The 24539-nt window shown below is 43.9% G+C and overlaps 1 protein-coding gene across 4 annotated transcripts; it reads left to right on the top strand.

The window, feature by feature from the left end:
* Window positions 1-23358, top strand: LOC123402204 (kinesin-like protein KIN-6). 4 transcript variants are annotated; one of them, XM_045096093.1, is made up of 23 exons: window positions 1-130; window positions 536-741; window positions 1024-1147; window positions 9235-9329; window positions 9519-9654; window positions 9771-9836; window positions 9963-10025; window positions 10496-10546; window positions 10933-11015; window positions 13640-13760; window positions 14162-14263; window positions 14344-14580; window positions 15131-15215; window positions 15299-15372; window positions 15510-15575; window positions 15692-15821; window positions 15904-16047; window positions 16131-16219; window positions 16611-16695; window positions 16811-16863; window positions 17071-17195; window positions 17275-17362; window positions 17458-17744. In XM_045096093.1, exons 2-23 carry the CDS (start codon window positions 557-559, stop codon window positions 17557-17559), a joined length of 2304 nt encoding a protein of 767 aa, XP_044952028.1. In that variant the 5' UTR covers window positions 1-130; window positions 536-556; the 3' UTR covers window positions 17560-17744. The 4 variants fall into 4 exon arrangements, with proteins under 4 accessions (XP_044952028.1, XP_044952027.1, XP_044952025.1 ...); XM_045096092.1 differs by lacking the exons at window positions 17275-17362; window positions 17458-17744 and adding exons at window positions 23069-23153; window positions 23248-23358 and having other exon boundaries at window positions 47-130; XM_045096090.1 differs by having other exon boundaries at window positions 47-130; window positions 17278-17362.
* The last annotated feature ends 1181 nt before the right edge of the window (window positions 23359-24539 follow it).

Genomic DNA, 24539 nt, shown 5'->3' with positions numbered 1-24539 from the left:
CGTCGCCACCGGCCCCGGCTCCGTCGCGCTCACCGTCCCGCAGGCCAAGCTCGTCGACCACAGGCGCGGCCGCACCGCCACCGAGGTCTTCGACGGCTTCTCCGCCGTCCTGCCGCCCGACTCCACGCAGGTATAACCCCCAAACCCTTGCGAATCTGCCTCATTTTGGTCTGCATTTGCATCTATGGATTTTGATGTCAGGCTTTGCCTACGAGATTATCCCCTCTCGCTTAGAACAAGCTGCTGTAACCAGAACCATGACGACTCGGCTCCATTTTGACCTGCATTTGCATTGCACCTGTGCATTCTGATGTGATCACACTGATGTTCACTGCATTACTATCTTAGTGCTACTGCATTTAGACCGTCGATTTCGGAACAGACCTAGGAGTGTTTCTCTACGGGGCTATGATTTAGATGACGTTTGCTGGACCTGAACACGCTATGATTTAGATGCCATTGCTGATGTTTACTGCATTTAGACCTAGGAGTATTTGCTGGCATGCTATTAATCTCTCCTTACAATTCCGTGCAGAATGATATCTTTACTCAAGTGATGAACCCGCTAGTGGACGAGTTCTTGGGAGGAAAGAGCGGCCTTCTGGTTGCCATGGGTCCGACGGGGTCCGGCAAGACGCATACCGTCTTTGGTACTGCGAGAAATCCCGGCTTAGTACCGCAGACGCTACAGAAGATCTTCACTGCGGCGGATGAATCCGAAGGTGGCAACCAATCGCCAAGGTACACCAGCTTGGTACACTCTACTAATGTATAATCTGCATATCTAGTACTAGGTCTGTGCTAGGATTAACGCCAAATGCCGCAAATCTTCAGAAGATTGTTGAAGCATGCAAGTCTGTAAATTCTGAAACTAAAAAAAGTTTTACAGTTTTGGATTCTCTCGCGAGCAGCTTATAACTTAACATGATCTACAGTTGCAAGTTATTTGTTAGGTTTTCTAGCTGTGGTGGAAGCAATTAAATCACAAATACTCTCTTGATGAGTTCTATGTCATATTTGCAGATCGTTTTACTTGTCAGTGTTTGAGATTCTTTGTGAAGGAAAAGGAGAACGGATTCTCGATCTTTTGTCCGATGCAGCAGAACTTGTACTCCAGCAGTCAGGAACAATTAAAGGCCTTAAAGAGGTATCTAGCATCTCACTTGGCCTACTTTCCTTGAAATTAGGAACAACACTTTGAATATGCTTGATAGCGTCATATAGTAGGATATGGAGTATGTGATTCCAAGCTCCAGTGATCCTGGATGAACAGTAAAATCCAGAAAAATAGTAAATAGTTTCAAAAAATCTGATTTTTTTTACAAGAAACATTGATGTTTTTTCTACATGCATGCAAATTTTCTTGATGAAATGACATTTGTGATGGTGTGGGCAAAAAAACAAAATTGATGTTCCAAAAAAGTGTTTTTGAAAGCACTTCGGAACATCATTTTTGTTTTTTTGCTCACAACTCCACAAATGTCATTTCATCATGAAAATTTGATCAAAGGAGTCACAAAGTGGAACACAAGAGCGAGAGCGGGCGGAGTGAGCGCACTCCCCTGCCCTCACCGCCGTTCGTCACTCCGATGCCGACGTCCACTATCCCGCCGCGTGCCACTCCGGCGACGACATCCATCGTCCCACCGTCTGCTGTTCTGACGTCGGCGGCCACCTCGAGCTTCCCGTCGGTCGTCATGTCATCTAGCCCACGCTCTGTGACCTTCATGTTTCGCGGGGAGCGTCCCGTCATCTCTGGTCTCGGCATCTCGTCAGGGTTTGAGGGTTCCGCCGTGGCAGATCTAGGTGTGTAGGCGGGTCGCGCCCTGGCAAGAGGCCCCCGCGTCCAAGAAGTCCCTACGGAGGCGCATGATTGGGGCGAGGATGCCGGAGGTCGCTCCTCGCCGCTCTTCGCCCGCTCGCAAGGAAGTTTTGCTGGAGATGAGAGATAAGTGCTTTCAGTGCTTGGTTAAAGGCCACTTCTTGAAGGATTGCACCAACGATCTCGTCTGCCTCCGCTGCGGTCTACCGAGCCATGTCGCCAAGCAGTGCAAGAGGCCGCATAGCCTGTCGCTGATCAAGGAGCTTAGGCGGGAGGCCGCGGCCAAGGTGGCTCGCCGGTCCGAGGCGGGGGCGTTGGGGGTTCGGCCAGCCATGGCGCTGCGCCCAGGATCCAACCCCCGTTGTCGCTGCCACCCCCTGACGCATGTGGCCTGGCCTTGGCTGGCTGCCCCGCGGTTGGAGGCGGTGTCTGAGCGGGAGATGGACTCGACGGAGCTCTGTGTCCTCAGGAGGTCGTCGACATTGGATGCTCTGGAGAGCTGACTTCAGCACGCCATGGTGGTGTGCGTTGGTGGTGATAGGTCCGTGATCTTGCCGGATCCGGTGTTGTGGGCTTTGCAAGAAAGGATGGACATCTAGGTGAACAGAGTTTCGATGCACAGATTCAGGTCGGAGGATTTTTTGGTGTTTTTTGCAAGGAAGGAGGACCGGTTTAGGATGGGTTTGTGCCCTACTCTGTAGTTTCATGGCCAAAGGCTGTCTTTTAGGTAGTGGATCAGGCAGCTGCAGGAGGTGTTCGCGTCTATGCGGTTCAAGGTCAGGCTGGAGATCAAGGGAATTCCTCCTCATGTGTGGGAATTAGAGGTGGTTGAGAGCTTCCTAGGAGGGGCGTGTATCATCGACTTTGTCGCGCCGAAGAAAGCCTCGCGGGCCGACATGTCTTAGTTCAAGCTGACGGCCTGGACGGCGGACCCGGAGCAGATCCTCACCCGACGGTGGCTGGCGGTGCCATAGCCAGAGGAGCAGAGGGCGCTGTTCGAGCCAAAGACGCTTCAATACCAGGTGCTCATTCATTTGGACTCGATCTCGTCGTTTTCGGAGGTGGAGGAGCCATGGTTTCTCGGCGGCTCGTCCGACAGTGGGTAGAGCGGCCTGCCGGATCAAGAGTTGGATAGGGGAGGGGGTGCACAAACCAGGCACCTTGGTTGGCAATTCGTGACCCGGGACCGGCGTGGAGACAATGCTGGTGGCCGTGACGGCGCGATGGCTGGAATGATGGCTGCTGGGAAACCTAGCCGAAGCACGGTGGTGGAGGGGGTGACAGCTCCCACCCATGGGCCCGACTAAAGAGAACAGGGGGCGGGGCCCGGTGGCAAGAGTTCAGGATTGACTCTCAGTTCGTCAGTCTGCTTTTGACCGGCTTGGTAGTTTAGGCGGTTGGTCGGGCAGGATCACGTCGAAATTTCAAATCTCCACTGCGCCAACGCCGCGGAGGCACACCCCATGCGCCCACAAGTTGGAGGGGGCAAAGCCGCGTCGGTTGATGTTAATGGGACCATCGAGGCTGGTGGGCCCGGGATGGGCTGGTGGCTGGCATGGCGATCACTCCAGATGGGATGGAAGATAAGGACGAAGGGCCGACAACTAGGATTGACATACTACGGGAAGTCCAGGACTGGAAGCGAGCTAGAGTGGGTGGTGGTGGTTTAGCGCGTTTTGTGAGAGAGTAGGCTTTAGATTTGTTAGGCTGGTTGTAAATCGGGCGTTGCCGAGAGTGGTTGCCCGCATCTACTTCAGGCTTCTTGTATATTGCGTTTGCTCTCTTCTATAAAAATATGGTATGCTATTGGCGTACTTTCGAAAAAAAAATCATGAAAATTGTCATGCATGTAGAGACTGTTAGGAATAAGCAACTTGTATTCCCATGAAGCCATAGGCCAGTATATATACATGTACAGGTGGTGGACTATATGCAGGAAACCCCTTATATATTGGGATAAATACAAAAGGGTACATGACTTATATCATAACTCTAACACCCCCCCCCCCCTCAAACTCATGGTGGATGAACAACACTGAGTTTGGAGAGATAAAAGCCATGTTGTGCTCTAGTCTGGGCCTTCGTCATGAAATCCGCCAATTGTAACTCGGAAGGCACATACTGAAGAGCAATAACCTGATCCTGCACAGCAGCGCGCACATAGAAAGCATCAACACCAATATGCTAGGTGAGTTCATGCTTCACAGGATCGCGCGCAATGCTAATAGCACCTGTACTGTCAGATAAGAGCAGAGTCGGTGTAGTGACAGAAACACCAAAATCCTGAAGTAACCACCGTAACCAAGTCACCTTTGCCGTCAAAAGAGCCATTGCTCGCAACTCAGCCTCTGCACTTGAACGGGAAACTGCAATCTGTTTCTTCGTCTTCCAGCAATGAGAGAACCACCAAGAAAAACACAGTAAGCAGAAAGTGAACGGCGATCTGAAGGATCACTAGCCCACGTAGCATCCGAATAGGCCTGAAGCTGTAAAGAACTGGAGCGAGGAAAAAAGAGACGGTGAGAGATCGTGCCCCGAAGATATCGGAGAACACGGAGGAGATGACTATAGTGAACCGATGTGGGAGCAGAGACGAACTGACTCAGAATATGAACCGGATAAGAGATATTCGGACGAGTGACAACTAGATAAACAAGACTGCCAACAAGATGACGATAACGTGTCGGGTCAGGCAGGGGATCACCATCAGTAGCACGGAGGTGAACATTGAGCTCCATAGGAGTCTCAACAATGCGCTCATCCGTAAGAACAGCACGAGCAAGAAGATCCTGGATATACTTTTCCTGGGATATAAAAAAGCCATCAGAGGTAGAAGAGACTTCAATCCTAAGAAAGTAGCGAAGAGGTCCAAGATCAGACATAAGGAACTGCTCACTAAGACGGGCCTTGACAAACGCAATATACTCGGGGTCATCCCCAGTGATGACCATGTCATCAACATAGAGAAGAAGAGTCCGACCACGAGGAGAAAGGTGAATAAACAATGCTGGATCATGAACACTGGGTGAAAAACTAGCGGCAGTCGCCACAGAGGCAAAACGCTCAAACCAGGCGCGGGGGGCTTGCTTAAGGCCATAGAGAGAGCGACGAAGACGACATACCATGCCATCAGGAACAGAATACCCAGGTGGTGGCTGCATGTACACCTCCTCACGCAGCTCACCATTAAGAAAAGCATTCTTAACATCAAGCTGAGAGATAGACCAGTGGCGTGTAGAGGCCACGACAAGAAGTGTACGAACGGTGGTCATATGAGCCACAGGAGCAAAAGTCTCGTCATAATCACAACCATGCTCCTGCTGAAAACCACGAGCCACAAGACGAGCTTTGTGACGCTCAAGAGAACCATCGGAGCGAGTCTTAACCTTGTAGACCCACTTACAAGTGATGGGACGGACTCCGGGAGGAAGAGAAACAAGATCCCACGTACCAGTGCGTTCAAGAGCAGCAATCTCCTCTGCCATCGCAAACTGCCATTCAGGATGAACAACAACCTGATGATAAGTAGTCGGCTCAAGAACAGCAGCACCAGCGGTGGAAAATCCAAAGCGATCAACAGGCAGACGAGGACGAGAACGCAAGCCATAAGTAGGCTGAGACGAGGATGACGACACATCCACAGAGGCATCCGCAGAACTTGAACGACGAGTGTAACACTGAGGAAAAGATGGAACAATGGAAGGAGGAATCGCCAAGGTAGAATCGGGTAGTGGCGACGAAGAAGTCATCGGAGATGAAGGTGTAGAATCCGGTGACATGCTAGGCGAGGAGACCGTGGAAGATGGTGGCGACAAATCGACTGGAGGTGGAGAAGCAGAGGGAGCGGAACGAATAGGCAAAGGCTCGACGGGTGTGATAGGCGTGTCAGGAAAAGTGAGGAAAGAGATATCTTCCACTGAAAAGGTCGAGGAAGATGGGCGTGGGTAGAAGGGACGAGACTCATCGAAAGTCACATCCCGAGAGATACGCATCCGACGACCAGTAGGATCCCAAAAACGATAGCCCTTATGCTCATCACTATAGCCTAAGAAGACACACTCAACAGACTGAGCGGTCAGTTTGGTGCGTTCGCGGGGGCAATTAGAACATAGCAAACACAACCAAACAAGCGAAGCATCGAATAATCGGGAGAACGATCAAAAAGACGCTCGAAAGGAACACCACCCTGTAGAGCAGCGGAAGGCTGGAGATTGATGAGATAAGTGGAGGTGGAGACGGCCTCAGCCCAAAAATGAGGCGGGAGAGAGAGGCAGCAATCATCAATGCACGAGCCGTCTCAAGAAGATGACGATGCTTGCGCTCAGCCACGCCATTCTGAGCGTGAGCACCAGGACAAGAGAATTGAGAGAGAGTCCCTTGCTCAGCAAGAACAGCACGCAACATCTTAGAGAGATACTCGTCAGCGGAATCAGCACGAAACACACGAATGGGAGAAGAGAACTGAGTATGGACCATGGCAGCAAAACGCTTATAAATGGACAACACCTCACTACGAGAAGTCATGAAATAAAGCCATGTGTAACGAGAGAAGTCATCTATGAAAATATTATAGTATTTATGACCCCCTTTTGAAGCGAAGGGAGCCGGACCCCATACATCGGAATGAACTAAATCAAAAGGACGCTAGACACTGACTCACTATGTGGATATGGTAACTGAATCTGCTTGCCAAGACGACAACCCTGACACTCTAAAGAGGCATCTCCTGAGACAGACCCCAGAAGACCTCGATGAACTAACGACGACAAACGAGAACCACATAGATGACCAAGTCGATGATGCCACTGCTGGGAACCAGTAACCGAGGCGACCAAAGCGGAAGAACTGGCGATAGAGTGGGCAGCGGAAGGAACATGAAGCCAGTCCAACTCCCAAAGACCCTGAGAATCACGGCGGTGAGGACCAGCCCCAACCAGAGTGTGCATGCGACGGTCCTGGACAGAACAAGAGTCAAGGTCAAGGATGACACGACAACCAGAATCAGCAAGTTGACCAGCGGAAAACAGATTCATGGTAAGTCGAGGAACATGAGCAACATCAGGAACAAAATAAGGAGTGGTAAGATTGCCTCTACTAGCGACAGAAAGGGGAGTACCATCAGTAGTGAGGACATGAACAGAAGAATCAAGTGATCGAAGAGAGGACAGAGTGGAAGAATTAGAAATCATATGAAAGGAAGCTCTAGAGTCCAGAACCCATGGGGATGTACCTGACTGTGTAGAAGGTGGTTGCTCAGTGCGGGAAGCCTCAGTCACAGAACCAACAGTACCCGTCGAGGAAGAGCTTGAAGCAGCGAGCAGACGCTTAAGTCTCAGAATATCCTGCTCAGTCAAAGCGATGGCTGAAGTTCTCGAGGTAGATGACGAAGTCGCTGTAGATGATGATCGCGCCTTGCGTAAGTGTTTCTTCTTCCTGTAGCAGTGGGACTCAATATGACCATCATTGTTGCAGTAGTCACAATGTGGACGGGGGCGACCTGAGCCGCCAGGAGTGGGCAAGAGCGGCGGAGCACTCGAGCGAGAAGGAGTCGGTGCAGCAGGTGGCGTAGAAAGTGTCCGAGCAGCGAGCACCGAGGGAACCTCCAGCAAACCAGCGCCATGTAAGCGAGTCTCCTCAGCACGAATCTCAGAAAGCGCCTCCATGAGAGAAATGCGACCACGAGCAAACAACTGAGCACGTCGGGGCTCAAACTCCTTACGGAGCCGAGACAGGAACTCGTAGACGCGATGAAACTCCAAGTCGGCCTGGACAGCCTGGCAACATAGGCAAGTACGACAACCAGCACTGCGGAGAGAATCAAGCTGGCGCCAGATAGCAGAACTCTATGCATAGAAGTCATCAACAGTAGAGTCACCTGCTGAAGAGCATGCTCCTGACGGACCACAAAGAGGTATAAGGCATCACCAGAGGGCTCATAGCGCTGACGAAGGCGGGTCCACATCTCGAATACAGTAGGAAGGCCCAGAAACTCAGAAGCAAACTGAGGCAGAACACTAGCAGTGAGGACAGCGGCAGCACGAGCATCATCATCAAGCCACTGGGTGTAAACGGACAGAGCATCACGATACACCTGAAGAGCCTCGTCATAAGCCAAGACCTTCTCATCATAGGCACTCACAGCGGACTCATCAGCAAGCTTAGCCGCATCCTTTGCGGCTTGAGAAGCATCCCCAGGAAGAGCCGGTGGGGCCGGCGGAGTGGGAGCCACGGGAGGAACTGGACATGACGGACAACAGACCTCGCCAGAAAGAAAACCCCATAGGCGGATGCCACGCATGTGAATGCGCATGAAGCCAATGAACTCGGTGTAGTTAGTGCCATCAAAAATCACCGGACAACGAGGAACAGCGACGTAGCCGGATGCAGCAGACTTTTTTTTTAGGAACTCAGTCAAACGAACCAGGACCATGTCTGACAACAGGCCGACTCGATCTGGCGAGATGGGGCGTCAGATCTGGCGAGCCGCGTACGCGTACTGGAGGGAGCCGTGTCCGCCTCGATCTGGCTGACGGGAGGAAGCCGCTGACCACGCGTACTGGAGGGAGCCGCCTCTGCCTCGATCTGGTCAAGCTGGCTGACGGGAGGAAGCTGCTGACCATGCGTACTGGAGGGAGCCGCCTCCGCCTCGATCTGGTCGATCTGGCTGACGGGAGGAAGCCGCCTCGATCTGATCGATCTGGCTGACGGGAGGGAACCCGCCTCGATCTGGTCGGGAGGAAGCCGCCTCGATCTGGAGATAGGAGCGACGCGGCCGGAGCTCCACCACGAGGCGAGCGGGACGAGGTGGGGAAGATTAGATCGGGAAAAGCACGAGTTGCGCGTGCAAAAAGAACCTAGGTTCTAATGCCATGTTAGGAATAAGCAACTTGTATTCCCTTGAGGCCATAGGCCAGTATATATACATGTACAGGTGGTGGACTATATGCAGGAAACCCCTTATATATTGGGATAAATACAAAAGGGTACATGACTTATATTATAATTCTAACAGAGACGACATCAAAGTTTCTTGTAAAAAAGTTCAGATTTTTTTGAGCTTTTTACTGTTCACCCGGGGACACTGGAGCTTGGGATCACATGAATACTTTCGCGTATAGTAGTCTTACTCTGATGTCAGTTTAAATGTGATGACCACGACTTCGCGATAACTTAAATTTCACGATCAGAATGAAGATGAATGAGATGTTTCTGTTTCCAGTCCTTTAAGGAATTTGCACTTCTTTGCTCTAATTAACCTTGGCTTCCAACCTCAAAGATGGGGTCTTGGAATGGCACATTCCAGTTGATATGCACTGCATTGATATGAGTAGTTTTTGTAGTAGCATGCAATATGGTGCTCGCCATTCTGGCAATAAGATAAAATTAGATGCTCACTGTTATTTATTTTGCAGGTGGCCATTTCAAATGTCATGGATGCTGAGAGTTTACTTTCTCGTGGAATGCTTAAGCGTAGCACAGCTGCAACAGACGCTAATATGGAGTCAAGGCATGTTCTCTGTATTGATTTCCTGGCATATCTTTCATATAAATAGCACTTATCCTGAAAAATGGGCATTGTTTTCTTATTGCGTTTCCTTCCTAAGTTTATACACCTTTTGTTTTCAGGTTTTCCTTCGAATTTTTTAGTTGCACTTATATATGATGATGTTAAGATTAACTTCATATTGTATTGCAGTCGGTCACAGTGTATTATCATTATACGTGCTGCTCATAAAAACATTGACCAACAAAGTGAGCACCCGATTAGTGGGCCTGTCCTGACCATTGCCGACCTTGCTGGGGCAGAGCGAAAAAAGAATACTGGAAATAAGGTTTATTTGTCTATCATCGTTAATTATATTGTATAGCAGTAATCATAGAACAATGTCATGACACCTTTTCTTCTATTGGATAATGGTCTAAATAACTCTTAATCTTTGATTTCCAGGGTTCAAGGTTGTTAGAGAGTAACTTTATCAACAACACATCCATGGTTTTCGGTCTCTGTCTGAGGGTAAAAATATCTTTTCATTTGATGCTCTTTATGCACAATAGATGGTGCTTGCAAAATGCATTTTTTACCAGTGAGGTGCGCCTGCCAGCTAATGATAGTTTTCCTTTTCAACTTTGGTAACTGCAGGCTTTGTTAGATCATCAGAAAAATCAGAAGAAAACCTTGGAGAAACATTTTAAGAACTCAATGGTATGTCTGCTGACAATGTATTCTTTTGAAATAAACATAGTATGGATCTTGAATCTTCCCTTTTTGATTCTGTTGGCTTGTCTTGAAACAATGCCCATCACATGTTTTTCCAATCAACATAATATTTTTAATGGAGATCTTCCCTTTCTCTGGTAGGGATGTAACAGTCAATAAATATTGATCTAATAAGAAATGTGCCTATGAACATAACATTTTTAATGTGCTCATAGTCATACCTCCATCCCCAACTAAGCTACTGACTTCCTATATATTGTATTATAACTTGTGCAGCTTGGATTCCATGTATACACTACTAGTTTGCTATTAGACATTACTCTGTTTTTCTACTCTATAAACCTGTATATGCTATGAGTTTTTAGTTTTAAATTTTATTATCCAGTTCATTGATGTTAGTTAGTTAGTAACACATATTATTATTTTCATTGCCTAAATATTTTGTGTTTTGAAAGTTGACGAAGTACTTGAAAGACTACCTGGAAGGAAGAAAGAAGATGACTCTGGTAAGCCATTCTGAGATAAAATGGTCTATTTTTCTTATCAACAACTCGTCAAATGACATATCTTACTAGTTCAAAATATTTTTACCTTGACAAACGTACCAGTCCCTCGGTCCAAAATAAGTGTCGTTGATTTAGTACAAAGTTATGCCAAATCAGCCACACATATTTTGGGACGTAGGGAGTATTATTCTATTGGCCATTATGAAGGATGCCTGCTGAATTTTTTTCAATTTAAGACACATTTTTGCAAGTCATTCACAATCTCTATATGTTTATGCTGGAAGAGTGTGCCATTGACAGTTTGACACCTTGACTCTGAGGTCCACACAGTGCATATTGACTTGATAACTGCACTGTTTTTAATTACCATTTCTACTGTTTCTCAGATTTTAAACGTGAAACCAGGAGAAGATGATTACGCTGATACATCATATTTGCTTAGACAAGCATCTCCTTACATGAAAATAAGGTACTTCCCTTGCCTTTTATGACATACTTCTCTTATTTTTTTCCTTCTCCCAGACTTTTGTTGTCTTTGGAGAAAGGGAAATACATAACTATAGTTGAAATGTTAGATACTTACTCCCTCTGGTCCTAAATATATGTCTTTTTAGAGATTCCACTACGAACTACATACGGATGTATATAGACATACTCCCTCCTTTTCAGTTTATACAACGACAACAACAACAACAAGCCTTTAGTCCCAAACAAGTTGGGGTAGGCTAGAGGTGAAACCCATAAGATCTCGCGACCAACTTATGGTTTTGGCACATGGATAGCAAGCTTCCACGCACCCCCGTCCATGGCTAGTTCTTTGGTGATGCTCCAATCCTTTAGATCTCTCTTTACGTACTCTTTCCATGTCAAGTTCGGTCTACCCCGACCTCTTTTGACATTATCAACATGCTTTAGCCGTCCACTATGCACTGGGGCTTCTGGGCAAGCTTCTCTTCAATTGGCGCTACCCCAACTTTATCTCGTATATCATCATTCCGGATTCGATCCTTCTTTGTGTGGCCACGCATCCATCTCAACATGCGCATCTCCGCCACACCTAGCTGTTGCACATGTCGCCTTTTGATCGGCCAACACTCATCGCCATACAACATAGCGGGTCGAACTGCCGTCCTATAGAACTTGCCTTTTAGCTTTTGTGGCACCCTTTTGTCACAGAGAATGCCAGAAGCTTGGCATCACTTCATCCATCCAGCTTTAATTCGATGGTTCACATCTTCATCGATATCCCCATCCTTCTGCAACATTGACCCCAAATAACGAAATGTGTCCTTTTGAGGTACCACCTGCCCATCAAGGCTAACATCCCCCTCCTCCTCGTGCTTAGTAGTACTGAAAGCGCACCTCATGTACTCGGTCTTAGTCCTACTAAGTCTAAAACCTTCCGATTCCAAGGTTTGCCTCCATAACTTCAACTTCCTGTTGATCCCCGTCCGACTATCATCGACTAGCACCACATCGTCCGCAAAGAGCATACACCATGGGATATCTCCTTGTATATCCCTTGTGACCTCATCCATCACCAAGGCAAAAAGATAAGGGCTCAAAGTTGACCCCTGATGCAGTCCTATCTTAATTGAGAAGTCATCATTGTCGCCATCACTTGTTCGAACACTTGTCATGACATTATCGTACATGTCCTTGATGAGGGTAATGTACTTTGCTGGGACTTTGTGTTTCTCCAAGGCCCACCACATAACATTCCGTGGTATCTTATCATAGGCCTTCTAAGTCAATGAACACCATATGCAAGTCCTTCTTTTGCTCCCTATATCTTCCATAAGTTGTCGTACCAAGAAAATGGCTTCCATGGTCGACCTCCCAGGCATGAAACCAAACTGATTTTCGGTCACACTTGTCATTCTTCTTAACCGGTGCTCAGTGACTCTCTCATAGCTTCATTGTATGGCTCATCAATTTAATTCCACGGTAATTATTACAACTCTGAACATCCCCCTTGTTCTTGAAGGTTGGTACTAATATACTCCGTCTCCATTCTTCTGGCATCTTGTTTGCCCGAAAAATGCGGTTGAAAAGTTTGGTTAGCCATACTATCGCTATGTCCCCGAGGCCTGTCCACACCTCAACGGGGATACAATCAGGGCCCATCGCCTTGCCTCCTTTCATTCTCTTTAAAGCCTCCTTGACTTCCGACTCCTGGATTCGCCGCACAAAATGCCTGCTAGTCTCATCAAAGGAGTCGTCCAGATCAATGGTAGAGCTCTCACTCTCCCCATTGAACAGTTTGTCAAAGTACTCCCGCCATCTATGCCTAATCTCCTCGTTCTTCACCAGTAGTTACTTTGCTCCGTCCTTGATGCACCTGATTTGTTCAACATCCCTCGTCTTCCTCTCTTGGATCTTGGCCATCTTATAGTTGTCCCTTTTGCCTTCCTTCGTGTCTAACCGTTGGTAGAGGTCCTCATACGCCCGACCCCTTGCTTCACTCACAGCTCGCTTTGCGGCCTTCTTTGCCATCTTGTACTTCTGTATGTGAGATCTCCTTTTCGGTTTGCGGCCCTCCTTTTCAGTTTATAGTGCTCAAATTTGGAATCTCATCAACCAAGGTGAATTGTGAGTGGATGACACTAGTTTTAACTAGCCAATGAAATATTTCTCACAAATTTGATTTTCGAAGAAATAAATATAGCACCCTCCCTCTTATTGGACTTGCATGATGCATGTAGAAAAAGATGGATGCATAGCCACTAATTTTCTTTCTCTTATCTCTATGAATTAAATACGGTCTGAGACTCAAAGCACTTTACCTCATTTACACTCAAAATGAGCCTAATATAATGGAAATGTGAAAATTTTGAGACGAGCCCTATAAACCCGAAAGGAGGGAGTACATTAGAGTGTAGATTCACTCATTTTACTCCGTATGTAGTCCGTATGTATGTAGACATACATTAGAATGTGTTTGCCCTATTAAAAAGCTCGAAGTTCTTCATGTTGGCTAGTTTTTTTATGTCATTGTGTCGCATTGGCTAGTAAACATAGATTTACATTGATACATATGCATATTTATCATTTATTAATTATCATTCATTCTATTTCCTGTTATGTTTTCAGGTACACCAGCCTTGATGAATCTTCTGACTTGGTTTCCCAAAAGAGAACCAATGTTTCCCTTGTTTGCCAAGAGAACAAGAAAAAGAGGAAGGTTAACAAGCCCGAACCTGAAGTTCTTACGGTACAAATTGATTAAATCTTCCAATAATTTTGTCCCATTTAAGTATTTAATTTCTGTCTGGCGCAGAGCCTCCAATAATTAATACCATCTTGAGATGTTTGCTTCTGATGCATGTTGATTTGACAGTGCATTTCGGATAGACTTTTACATATAATGGTCCAGTTCCCCTATGAATTGAATGGTTAAATTTTGCCATTTTTGATTGTATTTTTGGCCCGATTAATAATTTCTCCCGTTTGATATAATTCAAAGAAACTGCTCTTGTTTAAAAGCATGGATTCTTATACAATGTGCCAATGTTTAGTGTTTTCTTCTGAAACCTATGCGCAATAGGTACTAAAATAACCAATATTCTACTGAATACTCTCATATCACATATTCCATCATGTTTTAATGTACAGCAAGCACATCTCAATTCAGAGCTGCAAAGAGTGCCCCGTAGTGAACAAATCATGAAGAACCTTTTCAATGCTTTATGGACTGTTTCAAAACAAAAGCTTTCGGTAAGCAGCAAAATTTACTGTTAAGTGCATTGGTAATTGTTCCTTCTTGTATTATGTTAATCCATGTATTTCATTCATAGGAGTCTGAGGTTGCTGTTAAAAGAATGCAAGAATTGCTCAGAGATAAAGACATCGAAAATATAGAGCTGAAAAAGGAGTTGGACTACCTGAAGGCTCGTTGTTCACACGAGAAGTTTCCAATTGCTGAAGATACCCATGTTAAGGAAAGTAATGCTGCATCAATTGCTCAAAGCTCGGTTTCTCAATCTAATCAAACTGACATGGTATCCAGTGACGCTGCATTAGAAAATTTCCATGTAAGTTAAGGTTCAAATTATAATATCTGACGTTTGGTGTTCTATTTACATGTACTGCCTTATATGTGCATGATGAATGACTTAGATTTGGAGGTATATATGTGAGATGCTTTTCTGCTATTTCAAGCAATAATCAAATAAGCATGCTTTAATATTAGAACTCTAGAAGCAACTTAGCATATCTCCAATGCCCATGTGTATTTCTTTTTTGCATATCACCTTCTGCCCTGCTTTATCTACTACTTGTGCCTCAATAGCAAGCAACATATCTCCCCTTTAAGTCTGTATCTCAATACTGTATATGCCATGAGATCTGGTTAGCTGTACACGCCTGAGCAACCGTTAGGAGTAACATAGGGTGTTCATGTTGCTTGTGTAGACGTGTAGGGTGTTCTTTGTTGTACGAAATCGGCACTTTCTTGCCCAACTTCTGCATATATTTGCTTCTCTTTGTGAAAAGACACGCAGACACTTGTTTTCATGTTATCTGAAGTAAGACATACATATGAGGTTAGAACTTTTTTGCTGATATGCTTGTGTTTGTCTACAGTTGAGCACTGAGCTGGTACAAAAGATCTCAGAAGAATCTACATATTCTGATCCAGAAATGTCTTCAGCTTATTGTGATATGACAGGTTTTTATGTTTTCACAGTAAACATGTCCTCACCAATATCAGCACATAGTTGTTTTGGTTCTGAGTCCATTTTCTTATAACAGAGAAATCCGTTGACTGTGATACCTCTGTTGCTAATTTGATAGATGAACAAGAGTTGAGCTCCAGATATTTGAAGGTTTTATACTTATCTTTCAACATTCTGCACTCCGTTGTGGGCAATGTGTCTACACAGTTCAACCTTTTGTGATGCGACCCAGTGTTGAAGAAATTCACCTCATCTTCTACTGATACAATGCCATCCTACTTTTTCAGAAAGAGGAATCATGCACTCCTGATGTTACTGAACCCAAGTGCGATCTGAAAAAGGAAAATACTGAGGTGGGCATGCAATTTTCTCACTTTCTCATGTATGCAAAGTCATTTTGCGTTGCATTTGAACGTAGTTCTTGTTACTGAACAACATCATTTTTTATTTTATGTTTCTCTTATTTCAGATAATGGGACAAGTGGGCAACAAGGAGTCTGATGGTTCTGAGAGCCGTTCTGAGCAAACATCTGCACCTGACGGTGGTGTAACACATGCACCCAGTCATTTGGATGATCCATCTGAGCTAAGCTTTACAGGTCAAATTGTATATTCACTTCCTTTGACAGCTCTTAAACTAACTGGTACACAACAACTGACACACATGTATCATTTCTGCAGAACTTCATATAGTTCCATGTAATCTTTCCGCACAGTTTACTGATATACAAGTCAGTGAGAAAGCTCCCACGGAACAAAGTGAAGAAGAGGAGTTAAGCAGCAATACAGAAGTGGAGAGTATTCACCATGATGTCGATATAAAAGGTTCAAACTCATTTCTTATGCCTGTTTCTTCGTTACTAGTGATGTACTTTTTTTTGTTGAACTTACGCTTGATCTTTGTACAGAAATGAAGCATCATGATTATCCAAGTTCCTCTCAGGAAGCAAACTCAGACACGGGTGACAATCGGCCTTCCATAGAGCTGCAAGGGATGGTATGTAACCATTTACTCCTTCCGTTTTTGCAACTCAAAAGAAAGGTTACCCTACGCATTTTTTGGAATGTTCTTAGTATGCCATGGTTGGTCATGATGGCAGGATGATGCATATTGCATTCTTTCTATGGCAGTATGCTCCATATCAGTTCCTCCTAAACATAAAAAAAAAAAACCCGTTTCAGACAGTTGAGAACTCTTCAGTCCTCCTTAAAAGTACTGTGAGAGATTTCTGCGTAGGGAAAGCAATATCAATATGCATGATCAATTATTTTGCCTAACAAAAATGACACCACTGCATGTAACTCGAGGTCATGGCAGTTTCTGCTACTAGGAACACCCTACTGGAAACTATGACATATCGGTTTAACTTTTCCTTCTTCTCTTCTAGGGTGCTGCTCAACAGAATCCTGATGAACTGGTGCATGAGCTAGGAAGATGCGAGCCCATGCTAAAGGAGGCTGCTGCAGAACACGGTAGGCGTCAAGTGTCGTGCATCATAATCGTTTGTCACTAATTGTTGTTATATTCACGCCGCTTGCATTAAATGATGGTATGAGTCGCCTAACCAACATCGATGCATTTCTGCAGCACATGGCCGACAGGTACCGGATGAAGGACTTCCCCAGACAAAGGCTTCAATAGTAAGCCCTTTTGCTTCGTGTCTGAAATTGGGTACTTATTAGATTGTTTTTTGCCTTGGTTAGTACTACCGAATACTGTAGTGTAACGCGAAATCATAGATGCAGCTGACAGATTCTACCAGGGTTATTCATAATAATGCTGTCATACCACTCGTATTTTGTTTCTACAGTTGCATTTCCTGATTTGGTTGTCTTGCTTATGCCAAGGCTCCAACCAAGGACTGCCAGGCAGAAGGAACCGCGGATGATAAAAAAGAGAACCTTGGCATGGAAGAAGCAAATGAGGACCTTTGCGCTTCGAAGCCTCGCGAAAACACAAAGAAAACAACAAGGTGAGCTTACGGAAGGCGGCTTGTAATTAATATTTGTAACATAGTTGACACAACCAACCTGTTGTCTGGTTTGGTGAAGCAGGAGGAGGTTGCGGCCGCGATCGGACATGACGCTCAAGGAGTTCACCGGCCTTGACATTGACGCCATGGACTCGAAGAGGGCCGCGGTATGCATGCACGCGCCCCCTTGCCTGTGGAAAGCATTTGGTTTTGGACCGGCTGATTCTAACCCAACTGACTGGCGCAATGGCTGTTCCTGCAGGATGGAGGAGGCGCGCAGTCGGCGACGGTTGCTGGGCGATCGGACGCGCTCATCCGGCTCCTCAGAGCAAAGCCCCAGCCCATGAGGCCTCGCTGGGGCTAGAGAAGAACACCCACCCAATCAATTAGATAAAATTCAGACCGTCAAATCAATTTGGTTTGGTGTAGCTATTATTATTACTTCTCCACGGTGTGGTTCTTCTGTAGGATTTTTTCACCAAGTCCCAGTTCACAATTAAACTTTTGGTGACACATGGAAATTTATCTATCTAAGAAACTCTCTCATCATCATCGTGCACTCATATAGTTTGCGGTTTTTTTTTTATGGGCCGCGAGGAATTATACACATATAAAGAAAAGAAGATGGAACCTGAACTGTAGTTGGCGGGTTATTACCCTAAAAAGCAATTCCTATTTCCGAAAGCAAATACACCCACAAGTTTAAAAAACATTCTCCTTTTTTCTGGAGAGACATCTTGATTTATCTTCTTGTGAGCGGCACAAATAAGAGAGAAAAACATGATTATTTGTAGTCATGATTAGTGCCATCACCGCTTGGTATTAATCCCTATGTTGTTAAATATAAATCCTTTTAGAGACTTTAACACGGACCACATACGTAGCAAAATGAATGAATCTACATTTTAAAATAAAGTCATCATTTGCATATCATGTTTATTGCATTTTGGAGTTGATGACATTCGTATATTTTTCACGCTCAACGAAAATAAACGACAGAGGATAATATGACTTCCTCAAATAAAAAAAAGAATTGGAAAAGTATTGGGATATTATTTAGTGTTTTCAAAGTTGCATTGAAAGTTACCTTACCGATCAAAGTTAAATTTATTGCATGAGAAAAGTATTTTCCAAAAAACGTTTAGGGTGGGCATAATGTTCACTATTATCTAAGGATCCTGTAATGGCGTACAAAATTATTTTTGCAATTTTATGTTTGCTAGTGGGTAAAGTTCTAGAGCTCAAACCGTTCTCTGGTTAAAAAAATAATATACACATGCATGCACCTGACCCGTGGGCCCCGCCTCCCATCGTCCCCAACCTCCAGCGGAGGCCACGGGATAAGCCCCTCCGTTGGCGCGCTCGCCCGAAACTGCCGGCTGCGCCTGTAAAAGGCCATCGAGCCCCTGGTTCCATTCAGCCGTCCCACTCCTCCTCTCGCCGCTCACAACCACCGCCCCGTCCGTTGGCATAATTTTTGCAACGAATCATTTTTTCCTTTTGCGTTGCAGATAAATGATGGAGCGCGGGTTGAATAACAAAAATTATAGGGGCTTTTATAAAAATATGCCGTGGTGGGTTTTCCGATGGAAGCAATAGCCGCTTTATTATTAGGTATAGATTAGCTCGTTTTTTTAGTTAGATCTAGAATGTTTTTTTGACCCGGTACGCGGTTAACCGTGGTTTTATTTTTAAAACACACGGTGGTTCTTTTCGTTTAGCCGGACCGAGTCTTCTTACTTAAAGTACCTTCGTTCACCGTATAACTCTATCCAGTGAACCTATCATTGCAAACTTTTGCAAGTTCAGGTTTCAATTCAAACTCTATTAGGCCATATCACCTAAACCGTAAGCACGTCTAAATTGATTCTCTTTGCACTTCGTCACCCGAGATAAATCCTATGCCATGATTCATTGCCAGAATATTTTTTCACTCTTTTAACTTATGTTCGTGATAATTTTACTAGCATGCCTTGTAGGAACACTAGTGCACATTACGTTTTCGAACCATATTTTCACCTTGGTTTATACTTAGAAAAATTACATGATATTTACGTGTGTTGGATTTTTATTTGGCTCTTGCGAAATATTTGTGTTGCGTGTTACTTTGAATGGTATGAATGTTTGTTTATGTGTATTTATTTTATTTTTGCGCTAGATTGTCCGGAGGGTGAAGAGGAGTACTACCATTCTCTAGAACTTTCACTCCCAATATCAAGACAAGTCTACATTTTGATCATACCTGATTTTACCTATGATTTTATATGCACATAGTCCTTTTGTGGTAGAATTGCATGGTACAAAATTTTGCCACTTGACTATGCTTGCACCTGGTAGTTCCTATGAGGTGGTCTGAACCGTACATACTTTGTTGCCATTGTGTTAGATTATAATGCTTCACCAAAGTAGACGTGGATTGGGGAGTGTTTTCACATTCAGATATGAGTGGCAAAGTAGTAATCAAGACCAATACTTCTAATGAACTATCTGGGCGGAAATTGGTTTGAATGGTGACGAAGTACAGTGAAAGCATTCATGAAGAATCCATGTGAGTGCACACTAGTGGTCCGTCCGTCCAGACACAAATGGATGAAACGTATTTTCATGTCTATAAGCTTCTGTGTGCAGCCACAAACCAATATGAGCTCTGGCTTAGTTGAGTAGACGTTATGACCTCTTCCAGAATAGGCTAGCAAATATAGATGATGTAGGTGTATCGACCTATCCGTGAGTTATGGAAAATGCTTTGGAAAGACTATGTCTCGATCTTCCAATTAAGGAGGTGGTCGAGTCTTGTGAAATAAAGTACACAACCTCTGCAGAGTGTCAATCTATCCGATTAGCCGTGTCCTCAGTTACGGACAACTTAAACTTTTAGTAGTGAAAATACGGAGAGATCTCATCATTATTAATTTAATCAACTAGGTATTGACACAACTTTAGGAATGGATTGAGTTAAGGTTTCCATCTCAGTCTTATGATATTTGTAGAAGTAGAAAAAAAATTTATTAAGGAAAATCAGATTTACGCAAAACTAAACTTATAGCTTTTCACCAGCCAAATTGCATGTACATTATACTCTTTTATGATGTGATTGGCAGTACATTTCATGTACTGACCGACACGGCTGCAACCTATCATGTTGTAGATATATCCAACGAGGATTAAGGTGTGATAGATCGATGTTCTACACTTAACTTTTGCTCGTGGAGTTGATGGACTCGTTCAACTTCTTTGCTTCCGCGGTATTTTGTTTTATTTGACCTTAGGTCATACTACTGTAATAAATATTTCATTGATGGACTATCGATGTAATAAAGATGTATGTTATTTCTACAATTTCATCGACTCAACTACTGTCGATATAAAAGGTTCAAATTCATTTCTTATGCTTGTTTCTTCATTGCTAGTGATGTACTTTTTTTTGAACTTACGCTTGATCTTTGTACAGAAATGAAGCATCATGATTATCCAAGTTCCTCTCAGCAAGCAAACTCTGACATAGGAGACAATCGATCTTCCATGGAGCTGCAAGGGATGGTATGTGACCATTTAATCCTTTCGTTTTTGCAACTCAAAAGAAAGTTGGACCTAGCGGCGCCGCACGCATGTTTCTAAAATCGCTGAAGCATACTGCCATTGTTTGAGAAAAAGACTAGTAGCTAGTGGCTTGGTCAATAATGGATTCACGTAAAAAAGTCGCATCCACTATTTACAGTCAGTGCAATCATGAACAATGTGATGTTTAAGGATTATAGTTGATTCGTTCAAAAACTTGCCGGTTATTATAGCACCTAGTTGTCGCAAAAAATATTGTTGTGCGAGTCAATCTAATTCTATCAAGTTGTCGGAATTAACAATACGTAATTGTGAGATTACATGTTAGATCGTGCTTTTATGTCTTAATTGTCTCGATGCAAATACTTAGCTACCAGATTACAAAATGCTTACTCGCCAGATTAAGAACTACTTAGTTTTCAACGCTTATCTGCGACTCTAAAAAACAGACACGAGAAGTGTGAAAAAAAAGCACAATCATGCACCAAACACTCTCGTCCGTAGAAAGGAACGAGAAGCATTTAAATTCCTAACATGAGGTGTAGAGTAGTAATCATCTGTTTGTTAAAATTGTTCTGCACCAAAGAGTACACACCGTTTGCCACATTGTTCCACTCACTTATCATATTATTATTCACTTACTTACCTGACAAAAAATAATTTAATTGTCATATTTTTTTGGATGTTATCGCATAAATCTTGTCAGAGCTAACAAATACATTTGTCACAAAATTCTGATATGCTTGTCATTTTAAATCTACCTAGTTATCGTGTTGTCTCATAAAGCTTGTCATGAGATGCACTGGTGCTTACACGCAACCACCAAGTAGTACTTTCTTTACCAGATTTAAAATACTTATCAGATTACAAGTACTTGGTTATCAAAATTAAAAATTTAGGTTGCGCACTCAGCTGCCAGATGTTAACCATATTTAGTTGTCATATTTGAATTACTTAGTTGTCAGGATTAAACATGTTTTAGTTGCCAAAATTACAAGTACTTAGTTGTAGATTTTTGAAGCTTAGTATCGTACTTTGTTGTATATTTTAGTTTGGAATCTGTCTACTGGTCAACATTATATTTTAGAGATGTGAACAGCGTGGATTTGTTGGGTAAAAAAAGCACAATCACAAGGATTAAACATGCTCAACACAAAAACATGGTCACTGTAGAGAGCCATACTACAATGCCGTTTTCTGGGGCACAGTGTACCCACACGTACTGTAGGAACACGGGTGTTTCTTATAGAAACAGTGCGGTTGTGCGTCGTGATGTATGCGATACGCACACAAATCGCTGCGCAAACCGCCACACGGTAAGGATAAGATACGATGCAGTTAGTTAGATTTTTCAGAAAAAGTTTACCCTGCACATTTGTTGGAATGTTCTCAGTATGCTATGGTTGGTCATGATGGCAGGCTGATGCATATTGCATTCTTTCTATGACAGTATGCATCAGTTCCTCCTAAACATAAGAAAGAAAATAAATCCGTTTCAGACAGCTGAGAACTCTTCACAGTCCTCTTTAAAGTACTGTGAGAGATTTCTGCATAGGGAAAGCAATATCAATATGCATGATCAATTATTTTGTATCTCAAAACGACACCACTGCATGTAACTCGAGCTCATGCAGTTTCTGCTACTAGGAAGATCCTACTGGAAACTATGGCATATCGTCCTACTGGAAACTATGGCATATCGTTTCAACTTTTCCTCCTTCTCTTGTAGGGTGCTGCTCAACAAAATCCTGATGAAGTGGTGCATGAGCGAGAAAGATGCGAGCCCACGGTGAAGGAGGCTGCTGCAGAACACGGTAGGCGTCAAGTGTCGTGCAACATAATTTTTTTGTCACTAATTGTTCTTAGGCCTCTTCCAGTGCATTGGTGTTTAGATGAGGTGCTAAGTATATTTAAAACCTTAGCAACTAGTCTCTCCAATGCATAGGTGCTTAGCTTTTTTCATGAAATTCTTTAATAATTAAACTTCGTCATGCATTGGTTGGTAGTGTTTTTACATAGGTTGACGCGCTTAGCACCATTTCTTCCTGGGAGCACCATAATGCTCTCTCTCCTCTTTAATTGCTTTGCCACATCATTGTTTTGTCTATGTGGCACCCTTAGCACCGATGCACTGGGAAGGGCCTTATACTCACGTCGCTTGCATTAAATGATGAGAAGCAAATGATGACCTTTGCACTTCAAAGCCTCGCGAAAACACAAAGAAAACAACAAGGTGAGCTTACGGAAGGCCGCTTGTAATTAATATCTGTAACATAGTTGACATAACCAACCTGTTGTCTGGTTTGGTGAAGCAGGAGGAGGCTGCGGCCACGATCGGACATGATGCTCAAGGAGTTCACCAACCTCGACAGTGACGCCATGGACTCCAAGAGGGCCGCGGTATGCATGCGCGTGCCCCCTTGCGTGTGGAAGCATTTGGTTTTGGACCGGCTGATTCTAACCCAACTGACTGGCCTAATGGCTGTTCCTGCAGGATGGAGGAGGGGCGCAGTCGGCGACGGTTGCTAGGCGATCGGACGCGCTCATCCGGCTTCTCAGAGAAATGGCCCCGCCCAAGAGGCCTCGCTAGGGCAAGAGAAGAACACCCACCCAATCAATTAGATAAAATTTAAATCATCTTGGTTTGGTGTAGCCATTATCAATTAGATAAAATTCAAATCATCTTGGTTTGGTGTAGACATTACTTCTCCACGGTGCGGTGCGTTGCTTCTATAGGATCTTCACCAAGTCCATTTCACAATTAAACTTTTGGGACACATGGAAATTTATCTAAGAAACGCTCTCATCATCATCATCATTGTGCATTCATCGTTTCGAAAAAAATCATTGTGCATATCCGTAGTGAGGAACTATATTGCGAAAAGAAGATGGCACCTGAGTCGTGGTCAGCACTTTATTCCATTTTTTTTCTAAAAGAAAATGCAGCCACAAATTTAAAACATATCTTGACTTTTCTTCTTGTGAGTGGTAAAAAAGAGAGAAAAACATGATTATTCATAGTCATGGATAGTGCTATAACCGCTTGGTATTTAAAATAACAATGTAGACTATTATTTCTGGGTACAAGCAACATTTTTTTTGGTGAATTCTAACACGTACTACCTTAGTAAACTAATATACAACGTTTTAATCACTAAAGTAGTGTTTTAAAAGGTCTTATTTTATAAGAACCTATGTTTTGTATTTTCCAAAAATAAAATAAAATGGAGCCGCACAAGTCATCGCTCTTATGTGGATTGTAGAGTGTCTCACAAGAATGGGAAATTCTTTTATCAAGAGACAAACATGGGGTGACGACAGTGAAATAATGTACATGCCTTTTTTGTGAGCCCTATTCACAGCCCTTCTCATCTTCACTAGATCATGAGTGGCGCGCGTTGTTGCGTTCGTCTATTTTTTCAATATATTGGAAGAACTAAATTTCTATTTTTAATGAAAGAACTTCTGAACCATTTGTCATCCTCTTAGTTTCATGTCTACTGAGATTTTTATAACATCTCATAAGCTTGGTCATAAATCTACAACCTAACATTTAGACCAATGTGCCAAAAGGTGAACGTAGAAGGAAAGTGGAGCCAAATGGCATTCCATGATACTGAGCTAATGACTATTGTACTAATCTTGACAAAACTTCTCAGCAAGACACGCCAAAAATAATAATAGTGTAACATCCTTAAAAAGTCATATTTTTTGTACATATATGTATATGACATCGGCAATACAATTAGAGGATGGGTTATCTGATGCTACTAAGTAGCAGATGCA

The sequence above is a fragment of the Hordeum vulgare genome, chromosome 6H (assembly GCF_904849725.1).
Source record: "Hordeum vulgare subsp. vulgare chromosome 6H, MorexV3_pseudomolecules_assembly, whole genome shotgun sequence".
NCBI lineage: Eukaryota > Viridiplantae > Streptophyta > Magnoliopsida > Poales > Poaceae > Hordeum > Hordeum vulgare.
The sequence above is the reverse complement of the archived record's forward strand: the minus strand, read 5'-3'. Positions and strand labels throughout refer to the sequence as shown.

Coding starts and splice junctions, on each gene's coding strand:
- LOC123402204 (XM_045096093.1), top strand. CDS start 557: ATGAACCCGCTAGTGGACGAGTTCTTGGGAGGAAAGAGCGGCCTTCTG. Junction 14,264..14,343: donor TTTCAAAACAAAAGCTTTCG/GTAAGCAGCAAA, acceptor TTTCATTCATAG/GAGTCTGAGGTTGCTGTTAA. Junction 15,216..15,298: donor AGCTTATTGTGATATGACAG/GTTTTTATGTTT, acceptor TTCTTATAACAG/AGAAATCCGTTGACTGTGAT.